This window comes from Labrus bergylta, chromosome 5 (genome assembly GCF_963930695.1).
Source record: "Labrus bergylta chromosome 5, fLabBer1.1, whole genome shotgun sequence".
NCBI lineage: Eukaryota > Metazoa > Chordata > Actinopteri > Labriformes > Labridae > Labrus > Labrus bergylta.
Window position 1 is genome coordinate 6,825,232 of NC_089199.1, and position 20,665 is coordinate 6,845,896.

Genomic DNA, 20,665 nt, shown 5'->3' on the forward strand with positions numbered 1-20,665 from the left:
CCTTTCTGCCTTCAACATCTCTAAATTTTTCAAAAGCATCAGCAATATTTACCCTAGCTTCACCATGTTTCTCGTCGTGAAGCTTATTCGAAAAGTACAGAGGCTTTTTAGGTCAGGAAGAATCAGTTATATCTGAACCACATCCCTTACTTCTCTGGTCAAAAAAGTATGTACTGGCTGCTGCATTGTTGACAGAGAAGCCAGCACTTCAACATAACATGTTTCCTTAATGACTGATGATCTAGTTAGGTCATTTTATGATTTAATTCAGTATCTTACATTTAAGACCTTTAAGAGAAAGGCTTTTGACCACCACAATATAATCAGTTCATTGTTTGATACAAATGGACGTTTGTTTCAATAAAGAAATCCCCTTCAAGCATTTGTGAGATATCCTGTTCGAATGAATGACACAAATGGCCAACAACCTGAAAACATGACGCCTTGTTAATCACTGGGGATAAACCAAAAAAAAGAATATTGCACAGTGTTGCTTTACTGCTGTAATAAAACAAATATTTGCAGAATAAGTGGTTCACGACCAAGACACGCAGCAGTTTTTGATGCAACAATTGCTTTTATGAGGCAGCATCTGGAACACCCAATGGCTCAACTAAAAAAACTTGTATGTAAAAATGATTTTGCATTTTCCTGGCTTCGTCTCTGTAGTATTTTCATGACACTGACCGAAAACATGCAGGGGGTTCTAAAGTACCTTTATTACCTCCCTAAGTGGTGTGTCACATCCACTACCGCTGCTTCAGCTCCAACTCATTTCCGGTTGCTTTCAGAAAACCAGCATGCACCTTCCCCATTCTCTTACCCAATATATTTGCCTCTTGTCTCGCCATACTTCGGACGGACATAGAATGCAAAGGGTTAGTCAAATTGCTTTATGTATCAAACTATCAACCCGACCCTCCTTTCTGCAATATTTCACCGAAGCTAAAACTTTTGCCGTGAAAAACCTTTGTCTATAGATGAAATCCAGGCCAAAGGCAACACATTATCTGTACTAATTTGTATGGGGAAGGTTTACTTACAATTTCACTTGGTATATAGTGAATGAACAATAAAAGTCTGACTCTGGACCTCTGCCTTCTTTTGACAGCAACTACATCTCTTTCAACTCTTTAATTTCACCACAGCATCTCAGCTGCTCCCCATAGAATTTAAGGCTTATTCTTTGTTTTCCTCCCTTGCGTCTGATACGTGTCATCACTTCAGAAGAAGAGAAGAACCGTGCCTCTCTGCCATTATTTATCTCAATTCATTACACCCTCTCTTCAAAGTCAGATCAAAGATGACCTCAGGAACACGGACGTCATTTATCAACTCAACTGGAAGGCCTGCTTTGTTTTATAGGTGCAAGACAGCTGAGTTTGTAGCCTTAGACAGCTGGTGAAGTAGAACATCACGTTATATGTGACCACAGAGCTGAGTGACTTTACTATGTTGCTATTGTTGGGCCTCAGCCATGTGTGTGCGACAAAGGACTCAGGCCTGTATCACAGTTCTCAAGCCTGACTAGAGAATTTTGGAGGGAACAAACAACAATTGGGTCTTAGCCCAGCAACCCCCCAACAGAAACTAACAAATAGGTGTGAAAAGTGGGGGGGTGGGGGGTGTCTGAATTCTCTATCCTCATTGGAGGAGGCCTGAGGTAAACCCACAGGCAGCTCCAGTCTTTAAAAGCAATCACCAGGCATTGCCTCCTTCTCTTCAAGTGTGGTCTGCAGACACCAGAGGATACCCTCTCCAACAAGATGGACTCCAGCATTCGAGACAAAGCCTTTCCTCCTCTTGACTTACATAGGTTAAACTCCAGAGCTGAGGTTGCTCAGTATAGGTAGCTCTTCACATGCTGAATTCAAGCATCAGAGGATTCAGCTGACTACTTCCACGGCATATTTTTAGGAGTTTTGGGCGCAATTAGATGCTATCAGGTTCGAGCAAAAAGAAGAGTTTCTTTCCTTTGATTTTTCGTAAGACGTCATTGAACGCGACTGGACAGGAACGCTGAAGGAAGCCCACTGATCCCTGAATCCACAAGGACACATAAAGAACTCGGCTCCTGCAACCAGAAGACCCTATAGAGCAGCGCTCTGGTTGAAGATCTGAATCCAGCTACCCTCCTCCTACATCTGCCACGAAGGAAACCTGCCTGAATCTGTTGATTTAACATTCAACAGAGTGACGATCTAACCAACTTTGCAAGTAAGAGCTTTGGTCTGGGCAGAAATAGTTTCAGAAATAGTTATGTTTCTTTTATAACCACTGATAATTATGCATCATTGTTGACGACACGTCACATTCTGTTTATTATCTGTTGTAAGCTACTGCATTTGTTTTATTGTAATGAACCGCTGTGTTCGTCTATGTATGTAATGCTATGCTAGTTTACCTTCAGTCAACGGCTTTCACAATCAGAAAGACCAGTGTACCCGCCGTTGAATCAAAGTCCGGCCACTGGCTTTCTGGTGTTTAAGTAACAGTTACTGAACTCAGCTCAGAGAGCTCAAACTATTTCAAAAGGTAGCCACATGATGCATTCTCTCTCTCTCTCTCTCTCTCTCTCTCTCTCTCTCTCTCTCTCTCTCATACACACTCATCTACACACACACACACACACACACACACACACACACACACACATTTACACCTCATCCACAAGCCTTTGCTTGATAATGTTTGTTGCTTAGATTAGTTGATGATAGTGATTTGTTTGATTAAGTTCATTGATTTTGGATTGTATTGATGTTGCTTTGTTTAAATAAATTCTGTTGTAATTTAAGAGAGCAGTTGTTTGTGATTACTGGTGTATTTGCATTGTGATATAAGCTGGGTGCGAAGGCTTTGTGTACAGATTTCACACCTTCAATTTATTAAATATAGTTATTAATTATCAATAATATTAGTAATCAAGTAACTAATTTGAGACTGATTTTAGTGATATTTTGGTTATATTTACCTGATTAAAGGTTGGTGCCCCAAAACAAGATTAAACATAGTTTAATGATATTCTATTTATATTATTAATAATTAAGTATAATTATTAAAGAATATAACCAAAGTTGACTTGATACAACCCCAACACTATGCAGTTATTTTTCTTAAATAATTTTGTCTGTTGTATGTTTCACACTTTGCCTTGTTGTTGGGGTGCTACACATATAAAACTGACCTCAGCAAATTGTTTCCCCTTCCCTTGATGTAAAAAATTTAATTTGTGTTAGAGACAAATCAACACTTGACTCACTGCATGTCTTACGGCAAACTATTCCACAGAGGATTGTGTGTGAAGTTCTCTATCATAGGCATTACTTATTCATATTTATCATTCGTTCCTAATGCTCAGCCATGTTTGGGCCCAGAGAGTATAGTTGGCTCTAGAGAGGATATTTTAGTGAATGTTGCATAAGCTTGTTGGAGCTTTTGAGAACACCTAGGACTAAACATTGATTTATGCAACATTTGAATTTTGCTCACTGAGCTGCTCAGAGCCACAAAGGTGATTATATACTGAGGGAATCATCCTTTAAAGTGCCACAGTTGTACACTTTACAAATGTTTTCCCACAAGCCTCGTCCCAATCTTGAACAAAAATGTTTTAGTTCTAATGTCACATCTTTCTTTTCTTACAATGCTTTTATCCAGCATTATAATATACTGAAAAGGTTTTTTATGGCAACATATTAAAGGGGACGTTGATAATTTGGGGGAAAACGAGCACATCATTTGAGATAAAGTGTGAAAAGGTTTGCGTTAAATTGGCTCTCTTGGGATTAGAGAGCTGGACCTGCAGTGTGTGCTCACCCAACTGAGCAGAAACTCAAAGAAATTAAGTTCTCAGGCCCATAGTCTTTGTTATATTGATTCGTACATAAACATTCCTTCCCATTGTGGGCAGTTCTTCCAAGGCACCAAATTGTTTTAGAGCTAAATAGAATACAAACAACATATCAAATGACCACTGCTTTCATAAAAACGGATTAACTGTTTTATTCAGCTGCATAGCTTCAAAATAGGATGATAGGTATGACATTAAGAAAGAAAATTAAATTTCCATTTCAGCTCTTACTTGAGGCGAAAATATGCACTATAAAATGATCCGAGGGTGATGACATCCAGTCATCACTGATGCCATACTTAATAGAAATGATAAAACCTTTTCGTCATCTCCAATCCTTCGACTTGACTCTTTTTCTTTTATTCCTTCTTCCACTTTACTCACAGGCTTTCCACTATTTTACTAATGGCTGCTTTTCAGACTTTGGATTCACTGTCTTGTTTGAGATACTTCAGTGGTAGATGTTGGGAGAGCGTGGCTTGCTTCACATTCATTTGCTCTAACCAAAGTTTCTTAGCCAATCTTCTGCTCACAGGCCGATTTCTTCAATCTTCCGACCCATGGCCCCCTGGGTAATGGGCAGCTAACAGGAAGCAAATGGCAAAAAGCTTCTCTTACTCCCAGCTAATAATGACTACCAACACAATGACTTATAGCTTTTATATTTGATGGCTATATATGAATGATACATGTGTCTCACCATGTGGTTTATAAGTGTGAGCACTTTCACATGCATGTTTTTGTGGTGTATGATTCATTATTTGACTTCCTGTGGTGTTTTGACAAAAGCAGTCACAGGCATGCAAAGAGCTTCTGTATAGATGTATTTATTGTGTAACGTCCTGGGGGTTTTCATACGTGGTTACATTGTTCTTTATGCATCATATCAGACAGAGAGGTTTACACTTGGGCTTCCCCCTGATCAAGGTTTACACAGTCAACTTGCAGTTGTCTAAACATGTTTTTAATTTACTCAGTTCTTTATGAGGCTCAGACAGTAACCTTAGATATAGATCTGACAGACACTCCAGACAGACAGGCTGCAGCTGAAAATTGATTTTTGATAGATTTTTGATCGACTATCGTGTGGTTGACTTTTAGGGGCTGGCTGAAGTCTCCAGCTTCAGTCTGATATTAAGGTGACATGAATAGATCCATACATTCTGGGTTTGCCAGAGATTGAAATGTATAAAAAAGTGAAGTGAAATCATATAATGATGTGCTATTTATGTTAAGCAGTGTCTTTTTTTTTTACTATTGGGTGGCCATTGTTGTAATTACTCCAAGTTAGTTCTGGCAGACAGCTTGACAACACTTGACTACAGCGTTAGTCTCACACGTAGCTCTGTTTGAATAATCGTCAGTCCCCTGTGATGCTCACCGGATTGATTACATGTTATCATGCAGTTAAACGAGTCAGGGAACTCAGTTAAGTTGGTGAATTCAAAGGTCTGGATGCAAGCAATATTTCTTTACTTTAACAAGAGAAATATGCATGTATCAGGCTGTGGTCAAACTATTAATGTAAAGGAACAGAGGGAGGGATCATATCAGAAACAGAAGAGGAAATGGAGTGTGTTTTGAGTGCCAGGAAAAGGCAGGTCGATGACAAAGTGAACCCAGCAGGCGCTTCCAGTTACCATATTTGCAGCGGCTCCTGCCTGCCTCATGGATGGCTGCCTCATTCCCCAAACGGTTCATTACCAACTGTTTAACTACAAAAAATATGATGCCATTTTGGTAACCCAAATTTTAATGTATGACACTAATGGAGGAGCAGATCCACTTGGACCAACAGGCAGACAGTAATTGTATTGCTGGGCTAGGATGTGATGGTGCATAGTAATAGCTGTTTACTGCTGCTCTCTTCACTCCTGCTGAATGCGTGAGGTCATGTGTCTCCAGGAAAATTTGAAGCGCACTTTAGGTTAGAGTGCACTGACCTGTGGGTCTCTACTGAAAGCTTCACGGGATATGCACACATGTAATCTTGCATGTGAGTGCACACATATTCTTCATTCACATGCTCAAACTAAGGTCTATTCTAGCATACAAGGGTGGGTGACACGGTATGGGTAGGCAGTAGATGTTGTTTTTCATTGTATTATTTGCAATGCATGCCATTAGACAAAACAACATGAAAAAGATCTCCCTTGATTTTCGCCTCTAATTGGTTCATTAGAATAGGTGTGATGAGGTCAAGCACAACAGTGTTAAGTAGAAACTTTTCATTTATTTGACTCATGAAGTAAAGAGCTTCACCCTGAGTTAACGAGGCTTTGAACCAGAACAATTAGGCTGTCTACATTTTGTGTCGAAAGGGAAAGACACTGGGACCCAGGCAGGACAATACAAAATATATATGTATATATATATATATATATATATATATATATATAAAGCAGGTCCTCACTCTCATATCAAAAACATTCCTCTTCTTATAACCTGCTGGAAAAAGGGTGGACAGACCACTTTAGGGAGCGTCAGGCAAGTAACTATAGCAATACATTACAATACCCAGTTAAACAAACACACCAGTATATTCAATTTTTGTTTTACTCTACTTACAATACCCTGACAAAAAGTCAAAGACATTTTACTCTTCTCCTAGAGCAATCATAGTGATTCTACTAGAGGAAGAGCAACTCTTTTGCAAAGAAATCTGAATGAAAACAAGTTTACTTTGTTGTGCAGACAAAACAGTCCCTTTAACATCTGCACTAATGCTCTGCAATCTACTTAAAGGAATTTATATTTTTCATATTCTTAAGAACCAAATACAATTTTGCAGGTAAACTCTTAAATAAAAATCAATACAGCAATTTTGAGAATTGATAAAATATTTCAGAATAACCCACTACTCCAGTTTATGGATCATTTCTTACACTTCTAGTATGAAGCTCTTGCTGGATTTTTCTGTCAGGTCACATACATCTTTGTTTGCTCTATTTACAAGTCTCAGAGAAAAAATGACATGTTCCTGGGAACACGCTGGAAATGCTAAAAAGCTGTAAGAATGGCTAGATGATGTGATCCAAGTGACCAAAATGAATCAAAAAGCCTCCAGTAATCAAATCTATGAGGGTAAGATGACAAGGTGGGAAGAAAGGGCACTTGAAAATGAGGCCATTATAGTTTGTTATTTGGCTTTTCATATTTATTGAGACACAGGGTCAGACAAACTGGCAACTGCAGCTATGACTAAGCCAAGAGTAACAGACCCCAGGGTTGCATGAGTGGAGCCACTTGTCAGATCCGGTCTCTGTTGTTTAGGTAATATATCAGGTTTTCGTAACGCCGCTACAACCTTCCGTCCTCCCTTCATGAACAATCATCTCAGTGTTCATCTGCCCAGCTGTTTCTCCTCATGGAAGCAGGAGCATAAACACAGTGACGGAGTAAGGGTGCAGCTGCAATATTTTAGCCGAGTCCACTCTGCCCCCACCTCCCATCTACTGATTTGTGACCCAAGCCCAGCACATCTATTTCACCAGACAGACTTGCATTAGGACAAAATTACTTTCCCATATAACAAGAGAAATGCTGCAGTGGCCAGAGTTGCAGCATTACATGAATGCCTTTTCATGCCGATATGACAAATACAACCTGGGGAATATTGGGGCCCAGAGTTGTTGATATTGTGTGTATCAATAAATAATGTAAGACATCAAAAACACGGATATACTGCACATTAACACACATGAAATCACCAAGGAAACAGCAGGAGAGGCAGACCTCTGAGCAACTTTTCAGAACTGTCTAGTTTAAGAGATTAAAAAAAACACAAACTTTGCTGACCTCCAACAAAGTTGCAGGTCAGCATCTTAGCAGAAGCACTTGAATCTGGATATTTAATATGGAGATTTGCTTGGTGTGGCCTTCTTGCTTTCACACATGCATGCAAGAAAAATACACACACACGAAGCAACCCTCCCACCCGCCTACTTAGGTACACACATACTTAACACTGAATAGAACTATAAATTAGATGGACTGCATGAATATGCTGCCTGAACCGTTCTGAGGTCTGCACACAGTGAACTAGGCCGGTGTGAACTGTACACTCAGCAATCTGTAAGTGATTTCTGATGCTTTAAATTCCCTCTCCAACCCCCACAGCTGGGCAGAAAAAAATCCATCGCAAGGGAATAGTGAGATAAAGAGAGTGCAAGTGAAGGAAACATTAAAAGATAATGACTGACAGTTGAGTTCAGCAGAGAGGGAAAGGTGAAGAGTGAAAAATGTAGGATGCGTAACAAAGGTCGTAGTAGTTAAGATGTATTTTATATATACAACAATACTTACAATTAAACATTTAAAAGTGACATTCAGGCAGTGTTAGGATGGGGATGATAAAAAGAGCACTGCTTTGGATCCTGAAGGCAGGGGTGGAATATTAAAACATTGCTGGAAGGCAAGTGGGTTTAAACAGTTGAATCTCTGATCTAGCAGCTTCAGACATTTATCCACTGCTCACTAAAGCACTGAGAAGTGTTTTTACTCAGGACACCCTAGACTTGTTGACTGAATTGTTTCCATTGGTGAACACTGGACCTGGCGGCCAACATCTGTATCCAAAACATACTGTTGCTCTCTGTGGTCCACCAAATGTAACTCACAAAAGATGCTAAGTTTACCTTAACTATTGATCACTCAAAAACATTGCTTTAACACAGGTTCTCTAGTACAGAAGATGTAAAATCTTTCAGAAACTTAAATTTCTATTATAAATCAAAAACATAAATTCCAACAGATGCGCGTTCGGTCCGTCGCCGCTCTGTTACGATAGCGGCAGCTGGCTCCGCCCCGCTGCGCTGCGCCTCAGCTCCTGCAGTCCGGAGTCCTCTGCAGCAGATATGCAAGGCTTCTATATTTGCGGGATGCTGGAGCACAGTGCATGAATTTACTACAGCAAAGATCGAGCCGGACAGGAAGTCAGACACTGAAACAACATTAAAACATCCAATTTATTTTCAGAATACAATTTTGACGGTTCAGAACGATGACCGTATGTGTGTTTGTGTTTTAAATGGGTTTATACCACATACATCGTATTATGTTGCGCTGTCAGTAGTAAATCTGTAAAATCACAGTGGGAATTCCTTTGTCTCTGCACTCCAGATGAGCGGACACACAATCACACGTATCTGGAGGAAGTTCTGGGTTCCAATTTTTTGGTTTTGTAACTTCAAGATGTTTTTGTTTACTGACGTGAGGAACAGTTTGATCCTGTGTTTTAGGTCTGAAACATATCACTGATGGTATGTATTTTATTTGAGCTGGCATATTGGTTATGATTATGTATTGTATTATCCAACAGTGCTAAAATGATTCCAGGTGCAAGATTGTAAAAAGACTAAAAAGAGACAGAAAAGTCAGCACACAAATGGCCTTTTAGTTTCCTTTACCCGGCTGAGAAAAGCAACACAACAAAACAACAAACGCGTTTCAGCACTAGGCCTTCATCAGCAACAGTGCTGCCATGGTAATTTAGGAACCATTCAGTTCTAATAGCAGAAGAGAAAACTTTGAAGAAAATTCCTTTTCTGGTTCTAGTTTTCAGCTTTTGTATTGATAATGATAAAGCACATTGTCAGAAAAGTAATGATATTGAAGTAATAACCTAAACCAGTGGTAGTTTTATGATAAAAAATCCTGGATTTGAAATAAAATCAACAACATTTATTATCTATTTTTAATTATTTGGATCTGTCTGTATGGGACAGGAAACATATCACACAAATAAAAAAGAGAAGTTTAACAGTCAACACTTTGCGTTTTAAGACAAAATGTTAAAGGTTGAGAAATCTCTCTGAGAAATATTCTAAAATGCTCTCTTTTTTTGAATGGGTTGCCTTGAAATATAAAACCACTTTGGCATTATTTCATGAGAATTTCTGAGTCTTATCATCTCTTGAAACTTGTGTTTGCCCTCAGTCAGAGGTAGATGGATGAGACACTGATATTCCCAATGCCCCATTTTCACAAGACTGCAACTACAGAACTTTATATCAAAACAGTGAAAACAAATGCAGTAAACAATGGATGAGCTGTTGCCTTCAGGCCTTGGTGGATAAACAGATGAGCGCAAGGACACAGAAAGGTTGTATGAGCCTTGAGTGACAAGTTTTTATTTCCTTACGGAAGGAAGGAATCCAGAAGCACCTCGCATAAATTCTGTCGACAGCTGCTGGCTGACTGACTGACTGACTGACTGGGGCACCTATGACATGTGAGTGCAGGTGCTCGAACACATCAAACTAGATTATCATATCACATCTGAGTAAGGAAACCACAGGTGTAGTCAGAGCATCAAAACAATGTAAGATAAGGAGTTATCATCACTTGTTCAGTCATAAGCATAAAGCATCCCTGCTCCCTCCCCTTCTTGCTCACTTCTTCTCTTTCAAGCAGACATCTTCAGATGATGAAGGTTTTGTTTCATTTTGAAACAACAAGCGACTTGTTTTTTCGTTTTCTGCTTCTAAAGTTCATCTTTACATTTGTATTTCCTTCTATAGGCTTATATGACAATTGCATACCTATTAAAAAATTGCAAGTCAGCGAAACTGACAATTAAAAATAGGCCTTAATTGTTAAACTTGGATTACCATTAATGAAAACAATATAGAAAAAAATGGTTTTCTATTATATTAAAACACGTTTATCACGTTTCATGTTTCTCATCTACCACACAAAAAACAAAATGTTCTTTAGTTGGAAACAGAGACTGAAATGTGGGAATAGACTAACAGATTTCATGGGTCCCAGTTGAAGCATTAGTTGAGCTTTTCTTTTTAACAGTATTTCCTTTATTGTCTTTCCTTATCACAAGTGGTATTTTTAAATATCAGACTATGATTCAGTAGCTCAAGGGTTACTGCAACTACTTTGTTGGTTTAATTTCATGATCTCAACATCATGAAAGGAGCTCATTTTAAGCAGATGCAGCATAACCCCAGGTTTCTTGTAAGTACCTGCCTACATGCTAAGAGACATCAATATCCTTGAAATAACAATCAGATTTTTAAATATTTATAGTCAAGAGAATTTGAAGAAAATCAGTTACAAGGTCAGAGCCAATGATTAATTAGTGTTCCTCATTTGAACGCTCTGTTGGATGAAAAAAACAACACTACAGTCAAATGGAAGTTGAACGGGTATTTTTAAGGTAGAGGATGCACCCAAGAGACAAAGAAAATAAATAAATAATCCAGATAATGGCTGGTAAGATGAAAACATAGCTTCCCGTGGGGACCTTGTGGTGTTCCAACTGCTTTTATCGCTCTGTCTATCCCCCAACGCTGAAGCACGAGATGACAGTATCTGTACCCCGTCGTCTGAGAAATAAAGGAACATCTTTTCGACCTGTCTGTGGCTCACCTTCCCTGGTGTCATATTTAATAATACAGTTCAGACAAAAGCGAGAACATGCAATCACAGGAAACAGTGTGCACTCGTACTCGCAGTCATCAATCAGCTGCTGTAATTACCAGAATCAACTTTAAATGTCAAAACCATTCATCATGAATTCCAGTCATTTATCTTTTGAGAATTCAAGGTGCTAATGAGCTAGACAGAAGAATAAAATGTACCAAATGTACTATTCTCAGAGCATTGTAGAAGTTTCCTATATAATAAGTAAATCACACAGTTAATGGAGAAGGAGAAAACAGAAGAAGAAAAAAACTCTGGATGGTGATTAGCTGACTAATGCAGCAGGGTGCCACCTGCCAGTGCCATTTGTATAATCACTTAGTCTGTATGCACAATCTGAACCATACACTTGCTGTTTGAGCAGCAAACTGTGAGCTTTACACACTGTTTGCATGCAGGGGAGGACCTTAAGAGAGTGAGCTCCAGAAGACCCTGCTTCACATTCAGCCAGTATCCTGCTGGTCGCTGGTCTCCCTCATAGTCTATCAATCCCCACCTCTTTCCTCTTTCCTTCTGTTCCCACTGGCTGCCCGGCACCACGAACCCTGAGCCAAACACTGACTCCTACGCTGACACACACATCTCCGTTATTATTTCAGGACAGCTTCCTGCCCCCTTCTCTCTCTCTCTCTCTCTCTCTCTCTCTCTCTCTCTCTCTCTCTCTCTCTCTCTCTCTCTCTCTCTCTCTCTCTCTCTCTCTCTCTCTCTCTCTCTCTCTCTCTCTCTCTCTCTCTCTCTCTCTCTCTCTCTCTCTCTCTCTCTCTCTCTCTCTCTCTCTCTAAAGCCCTGCACATGCATCCATCTCCTCTGATCTCAACCAAAGTGTTTATAATTGATTCTGTAAGGGGTAACTTCTCTCCTTCTATTTCTTCCCTCGCTCTCACCCCGACTGCGTATTTCTCCCCCAACCCTATTATTAAAAAAGATTTTAGTTCGGGTAGGAGCAGTGAAGGGGTCACATGTTTAAATGGATTCTGGGATCTCTGCTGAATTTGCTTTTATCTGTGTTTCCTTCCTCTTTTGACTTTTTTGTCCACCACATCTGCACCTCACACATCACACAACTTGTTTTGCAAAAACATTCACTGATTAAAAATGCAACAAAGGGGTCAAATATTTTTGGGGGCGAAGAACAAGTTTTGTTTGAGGTCTCGTATCTTTCAGTTTTTTTTTTTTCAATATTTTCCAGAGTACATATTTTTTCCCAAATCATGTGTTCTATTTTAGTTCTTGTGAATTGTCTTCTTAATCGTCAGAGTCAGAGTGTTGTGTGGTGAAAACGTTTTAATAATTCAATATGAATATATTCAAAATTTAATGAATATCAAGGAATTAAATTCCACATTATTCGTTATCAAGAAGAGTGCTCAAGAAGTTACACTTAAATAATACCCCCCTTATTAAAAATTAGCATTGGCTATTGTTACGCCCCACCATAAGGCGGCCCTATGGGGCTAACAGCAAACCATACATTGACCCATTAAACACCTTTTAGTTGATAGTCCCATGTTTGTTCTTTGTATGCTAATTGCATATTTGTTGTTTTGCTGTATTCTGTGGATGTAGTGTTTAAATCAGTGCAATTTAGATAAATAGCCTTGGTAGGTAACACCCATTTAGTAATGTTAATGTGTAAATTATTTATTTGCACAATGCACTTTAATTCAATGAATAAATATTGTTATGTTTTAGAGTGACTTGCCATATTAGTTTGAAATTGATGGTGTTTTTATAACAAATTATTTATTCATTGTTTTAAGGGTGGGGGTGTTACGGTGTGTTTCCCTGTGCTGTGTGTTCCTTCTCCACTTCCTGTTGTCTCCAGCCCAGGTGAAGCCACTAATTGAACAGTGAGGCACACCTGGCCTCAGAGCTTAAAAGGCCAGTGCTGACTGCAGAGAGAAGAGGCATTTTGAGTTGGGACCGCTGTGCTGCTCAGTCAGGGATTGTCTGTTGTTCTTTTGTGAGTCACTCGTTTTAAATGAGCCAATTTAACCAGAATTGAAATTGGAACCAAATTGAAGCTTACTTTCTAAAACCAGCAGCTGGTAGTTTATAAGCTGAATTACAGCCAACAACGTTAGCAACTCAAAATCAGACAGTTACCGGTACTTCAAATTCTTCCCTCAACATTTCAATATGTAAGAGGTACTTGAAATGGTAGGAAAAATACTAAAGTCATTGTGGAAATCATAGGACCCTACTCATACAAAGGAATAGAAATACATACATATGTATATGGCTGATCTTTAGTGTACCCGGATAAATGACCATGGCCAACTACATTAGGCTGTCTGCAGAGAAGTTTAAATACTGTAGAATAATTCATCAAAACATCTGGCTTCTGTAACTATGAGGTCTGTGAGTGCTATAGCTCAGCCAAATCTACTATTCTTTGACCTGCCACATGATAAGAGACAAGACTTTGTCAGGCAGAGCCACTGACCTCTGTATATTCAAAGAGAAAGCCTTTTTTTCATTAAGGATGCATTCATTACTCAGAAACCACATAATTGATCCATGTCTTCTACAGTAATAGCAAATTGATTGACTTATCCTCGAGAGGGAAAGGGCTGGGAATTGTCCGGCCAATGAGAACAGCAGAATCATCTGCTTTGAGCTTGTGGATAAGACTGGAATAGCGATGAGTTAAACAGGGTGGAACAAAGGTGAGCTGTGTCAAAAAAAACAGTTGATGAGGAATCAGAGAATTTATTATTTTACCGGGAAAATATTCTCATTGAGATACAAGATCTCCTTTTCAAGAGAGTCCGGGCCAAGACAGCAGCATAAAAGACATAAAAGCATACTTGAATTTCGGGTATTCAAATGGTAGGTACTTCTGAATAATACTGGTCTTATCATTCATCACATTTAATAGCTGTACTATAATTACTTAGATTACATCAAGCATTAAGTTAAGAAGTCAAGATGCCTCGAGCTGGCCCAGGCCCAAAGATTAAATACACCAGTACCAGTATCCTTCCACCATGGCTCAGTACAGAAATATAGTCCCTGTAAACACAGAAGAGGGACTTTCAGGGCAAATATTACCACACAAATAAAGTCTTCTTTTCTTGACTTAGGGAATACTTTTGCATTGGAATGTGTATTCTTAACTTAGAAATGTGAAAAAATAATAATATCTACGACCAACCTTTCCTTTAGGTTGATCTAAAGAGTGTTTGTGAAATGTGATCCATGGGCAGGTGTCTTTGAAAAGCTTTCTCTATTGATCACATCTCATTAGAGACACTTCACTCTGCCACCAAGGGTGGACTCTGAGAGCCGATGGACCCCTGAAATGGAGCCAACAGCTCAATAGAATGATCATGGTAATTACGCAAGAGTCGAGGTTACACAAAGGTGGAGGTGGTGGTGGTGAATGGCTTGACAAAAACTTGACAGGGAGACTAAATGAGCTGATGGAAACTACTGAAAGACAAAAAAAAGTGTTTTTATGGCAATAATTTAGACTTCATCAAATCAAAACTATGAATAATTAACTTGAGTAAGTCATCTGCAGGACAAACCACCATAACTCGACCCTGTAAGAGTAGAATACTTCAGTGTTTTCAAGAAGCTTTTGTGGGATTGGATTGTTTTTAGAGATTCAATTTATGAACTGTGCTGAGCTAAAGAGCCCAGTGCAAGAAGAGGGGTAGAAAGAAAATATTTATATTTGTTAACATATTAAATAAATCACAAAATATATATAGATTGCACTTATTTATCAAACAAATGTGAATATAAATGTGATTTGTTACACATCAAGTTTTCCAATCATTTCAAAATATATTCAAGTCAGTTTAATCCCCAGGTTTTTTCATCAATTTAAGTTTTAAGATATACTTTTTTATTTAACTTTTTTTTTTTTTACCAGGAACATATTCTCCTTGAGATAAAAGATTTATTTGTCCTGGCCAAGACAGCAGCATAAAAGTTTCACACAGAGAACTAAAGACAGACAATAAAACTGAAATTACATCAATCAACAAATCAGAAGCGTTAAGCAGAGAACCATGTGCATACAGTGGTTGAAATGTTCCTTTATCCTGGTTTTAAAATCTTCCAAGCCAACTAAATGCTCTACTTTAACGGTGACTCAGCTCAGACCAAGATGATGGAACAAACACAGTAAAAGCCCTTTCACCAAAGGCTACACCTGCTGCTGACAGCTTTAGGATTCAGCTGTTGGGTCTTCTTAAAGTGATAAAGTGATAAAGTGACCAAAAACCCCCAATGACCTATGACATTTTTATTTCCCTATGCATGTGGATTGAAGTTGACATTTTGTTTTGAGCAAAAGTATGAGAACGGAAAGAAGAGACCTGTTGAGCTGACACACTTCATTATGTTTGGGGAAACAATTGGGCAGCTGGGGAGGGGAGATATGGAGCAGCTTCCGAGAGGTTAAATGAGCAGAAACCTGTGTGTCTACTGATAGTACTTCTATTGCTGCTTCAGCTGTGGCAGCTGCTTTTGTGCGTCTCTGTGCCCCGCTGCAGCACTTGACCATTATGTTCAGTTTCATCCCAAAGACTTTGTTGTCCCTGAGTTTCAGTCTCTGTTTCTCTCCGTCTATATTTCTTCTTTTTACATTTATCATTTGCCGTCTCTCTCTCTCCCTAACGCTCTCTGCCAACCCCCCTTGGCTTCAGTTTTAAGTTATGTGAAGTTATAAGTCACTCAGAGTTTTCCCTGGTGATTATACGTGGGTGTCTTGAAGTGTTCAAAATGAAATAACTTGAGTAGTGTTGACATCAACCACATATCAACATGTGATCTGCAGAGGATTCCTAAGGGATGAACAAAGATAGACCTTGTGTACAATCATTTTCTACTTAATCAGATTCTGTAGATTTACGATTTCTCCATGTATATCCACATGTCTCTTTAATTAGACACAAGGTCATAAAATTCAAATTCAGTTCTTTGTATATCACTCACTTGTTTTGTGTTTTTCATTATCTCCTGCAGCTGTGGATCAGAAGCTGTGGGCTACCTATTAATATTAATTGAGGGTAATTTTTCTATCCAGCTGTTCTTTAATATCAGCTGAGCTACAAAAAAAAAAGTAAGTCAAACCGTTTGCCGTCCTAATTAGTAAAAAGTAATTCAAAAGAGAAAGAAGGTAAATAATGATTTTGATTGAGGTGGTCAGAGATAGAGACACACAAACAGTTAAGTTTTCAGCAATAATGACTGAAAATCAAATACATGGTAGTTAACATGTCCTGTTGTGTATTGGAACAGTCATCATTAATTCATGACAACATTGCCCTTTAACAAGGACATACTGAACATCATATTTGAAAATACCTGAACACGGACCTAACTATATGTGAAATCAATTCTGACATCGCAGAAGCAGTGAGGCATCCAAATGTGTTCATCCATCAGAATGTATGTAACCCAGCGGATTCTCACCATCCCATCTGAGACCTCCTGCACTAAATGTAACCATCGCTGTGCGCTGACTGTTTTATTTCCACCTCTATCAGAGCACTGATGAAAAGATGAGCAGCAACCCGACTCCCTGATGCAATATGTAGCTGAGACCATTTGTTTCTGGCGATCCACCGCAGCCAGGGAGCAGCACGAGAGGCACGCTGCTGATGCTTGGAGTAAACAAGCAGAAACTGCCGACAGTGTTAATCACACTTTCACTGTGTCCATGCTCTGGGCTTTGGAAGCAGAGAGGCTGGTGGAAGTGTTCATGCTACTTTTTCTCTTTCTATCGCTCTGATGAGTTTCTCCACACCATTAGTGCTCTCTGCTGACTTGTTCTATCCAGGTCCACTACTGTACTAATACAGCCGAGACCTGCGAAGCACCATCTGCCATAAGCACAACTAACTACAGTAAATGTGGACACATCAGCACATTAACGGGGCTGCACCATGTGGGCCGTGTCGCAGTCATTGCTGTGCAAAATGATTTTGCAGGAGAGGGGAGAGAAAAAAAATTGCTCAGAGCATGAGATATTCTACCTCAAAGGACCACTGAAGGACACAAGGTATGAGAATGAAACATGGGGCCGGATTTAATATGCCTTTTATTGCGATCTTTCAGATACACTCTCTACCCACAGGCATGACTGGTACGGATCAAACTTGCACACTGGTCTGAAAGAAGAAGAGGACGTTTTCTTGTCATCTGACGCACACCTGTCCTGCAGCATCAAGATCAGAATAAGCTTTAGAAGCCATGTGTATATGCTCATACAAGGAATGTACTCCAGTTTAGCATCTCTCTCCAAACAGAAATAGGCTTAGACTTACAAAAAGGAAAAAGTTTGACATATCGGTTCAGCATCAGCAGCAAACTAATGTTCATGAGCAATAGTGAAATGGAGAGATTAAATGTAAGCAACGACTCTTTTCTTCAAGGATGTCCATTTATTGGAGGATTGATCAAAAAGTATGAAGATGGGATTTTTGTAGATAACTTTACTGAACTTGAAAAGGTTTATGCAAGCTGCTAGGAGTGACGTTTCCTTCTCTAAAGAGCAGGACCATGTTATCTCACGGACAGCAGAGGCCAGATTTCTTCTTTTACAAATTACTTCTGAGTGTGGAGGAGCCTCCCTGAGTTGGTTCAGAATCTAGCAATATCTCAGTAAAAATATCTGCCTATAAATGCACACAAGAGGCAATATTCAGTGATCTATGGTGACTGGATTATTAATGATACTTTCAAAAAATGTGTACAAGGTCCTTTTTACTCCAAAAATCCCCAGCAGCATCGTCCTTATCAATACCGTGCGATCATCACTTGCCGCCTGCTCTGGAGTGAGCATCTGTTGGATAGTCTCTCTGAATGGATTAGCTTCCTCTCTCACAGCAGGATGCCAATGGTTGCAACGGTGTCCAACTTGATTGTGAGCCCATTTTTTCTTTTGATCCATCCTCATAAAAAAGAAGCGGTTGATGTCTTTTAAATAATAGAAGAAATTAATACTGGATTTCTTTTAAAAGCAACCGTTTCCTCAAAATAATTTTTCAGCATCATTTTAGGACTTTAAAGGTTTTTATAAAAAAAAGACTAAAATGAATATTTATGTCTCTTTATGACTTACTGAAACAAAAGACACCATTAGCCAGAAGAATGATTATTACTATACCGTCATTTTTTAATGCCTGAAACCACTGGTAGGTGTGTAGGTGTCAGAAGGTTTTAGCCATGCACTGCTGGAACAGCCTTTTTTTTAAACATTTTCCACAGCAAAGATTGATACATGTTATAAAAGAAAGCATTATAAGATTTTTGTCAAAGCAAATGAGACACTCCACTTTGTCCACAGGGATCGCTAAAATCGACACAAACCTAAACTTCCTCACAAGACCTTGAAGAGTATTTTTTGATATTTGTATTGTATAGGACTTGTTTAAAAGCAACAACAAATGTCAATCAATTTTATTTGGTTATCACTTCTAAAAACAAGAGGGCCCATCAAGAAATATTACTGAATCACTTCAGATAAACTACTTACACAAAAATGTAAACAAGCTTCCCGACTGCGTCAGTAATGTTATAATAGCTGCCTTACTAATTTAGAAAATGAAAAAGGAAAAAAGATGAAACATATTGTTAACCTGAGTCTATAGAGCCATGATTCATTTCTGAAGCTCAGTTTCCTTAAATTGTGTGACAGCAAAAACATTTACAGTATCCTTGAGAGTCACCACACCTGTAAAGCCTATTTTCAGCAGCAGTAAGCAGCGGTTGCCAGCAGACAGGCTCTGATAAACATACTGTATGCCTCCTGCCAAGAAACAAACTGCAGACAAAGTTTGATTGTGAAGAAAGTCAAACAATACATGGAGAAAGAATTGCTAGATATCTTGGGGTTTTTTTCAGCAGTACTCACAAGCAACTAATCTCTTTGTTAATTTGTACGTGTCAGCAAAATACGTATATAATAAAAATCTGGTAGACAGACATGTTAAACATGAAAAATTACCTGTAACCAATGACAACCAAACTGTTGCAGCTGTTAGTAGTAGCTGCAATATAAGGAAAAGGCAAACCCTGTGTGATCCAAACACTTCAGTGTGTGTGATGACTCCAGACACTGCACAGCAGATATAAAGGTCACACAAGTTCCAGGTAATAACTGGATGTCTGTACCCATCCAATTGATGAGAAAAACAAACACACCAAGAAAATGTCCAAGATGGACACAATTTTGACTTCCTACTCATAAAGCAAGTGTTATGGCACTGACCCAGGGTTCAGTAAATGTCCAAGTATCAACCTTTTATGAGAGCATTTCTCAAGCTGTCTGAGACAGTAAACAACCATACAGCATGCAGTGTCTTGTGGCAGATCTGGACATGGTCTGTTTCAGCATTACAGATGTACTCTCTGCAGCCCTTGGCCTGGGAGTCAGCGACAGTGTACACAACAGTTCTCAGTGCCACCCTGAGGGGAAACGGACGGATCTGGACTGCAGGAGCACCCTCAGGTTGAAGTGTGAACAAAAATCTGTCCATTCATTTCACCACCACATATATACAACATTTAATTTCTCAAAAGCAAACTTCAGCGATGATTTCTCAACAGAGGTCATATTATATAGATGTTATAATAAACTATATTAGGGCTGACCTTGTAATACAAATATGCTCTGCTGACCCTCTTCTTGGCAGAGCCTCAGCTGGCTCTGCAGAGGATGTTTAACTATTAACACGCCTGACTCACCACTTTGAAGTCTTCAGCACTGCACTCCATGCCTCGGTAGTAGCAGGACAGCAGCATGTCCTTGATGTCATGGCCCGTACGGTCGTAGAATTCGCGCATGTTGAAGGGGCGGGGCTTGTAGCTGTCAAAGTCGGCCCTCTCCTTTAGGATCTGCATGACATTTTCCTCCACCATGTGTGGGTCTCGGATCTCGTATCTGGACAAAAAAAGTTCTGGACTTAGTTACTCTGGACATGAGAACACATTTTCTCAACTAAACTTGTCAGTTAATCAATTTATTTAAGGATAAAACATAACAGCACTTAGTGCAACTTTAAGTATAAATGGGTATAATTGTGCAATTGTTTTCTTTTAAAATGGTGTACTCAAACATAATTAGCAAAAAAAGGATAATGAATATCATTCTCAGCCTTTTGTTTTTCATGACTCATTTTAGAAACAAACAATCAAACCATTAAGATTAAAAAAATAGAATTACTTAAAGGGTTTTCCTTAATCCATAGAGCAAGACACAACTTCAGCTGTACCTCAGTCCTATTTTAAAATGTGCATTTAACAGAGTCTGGCATGCAGACAAGCTTTTTTTTGGCAGGACAATAGGGATTAACTTGTAAGACATTAATAATGATCCAGCCTTAAGAGCATATTCGCCCTCTAAATGAACTAGAGGTA

At 39.0% G+C, this 20,665-nt stretch overlaps 1 protein-coding gene across 1 annotated transcript in view; it reads right to left on the minus strand.

Annotated features, from left to right (window-relative positions):
* The window catches only part of asic1b (acid-sensing (proton-gated) ion channel 1b), a 173,471-nt gene that overhangs the window by 141,162 nt on the left and 11,644 nt on the right, over positions 1 to 20,665 (minus strand). Inside the window, exon 2 of the mRNA XM_020629372.3 lies at positions 19,994 to 20,189. Within this exon, the coding sequence (XP_020485028.1) occupies positions 19,994 to 20,189 (196 nt within the window). The remainder of the gene's footprint in view (positions 1 to 19,993; positions 20,190 to 20,665) is intronic.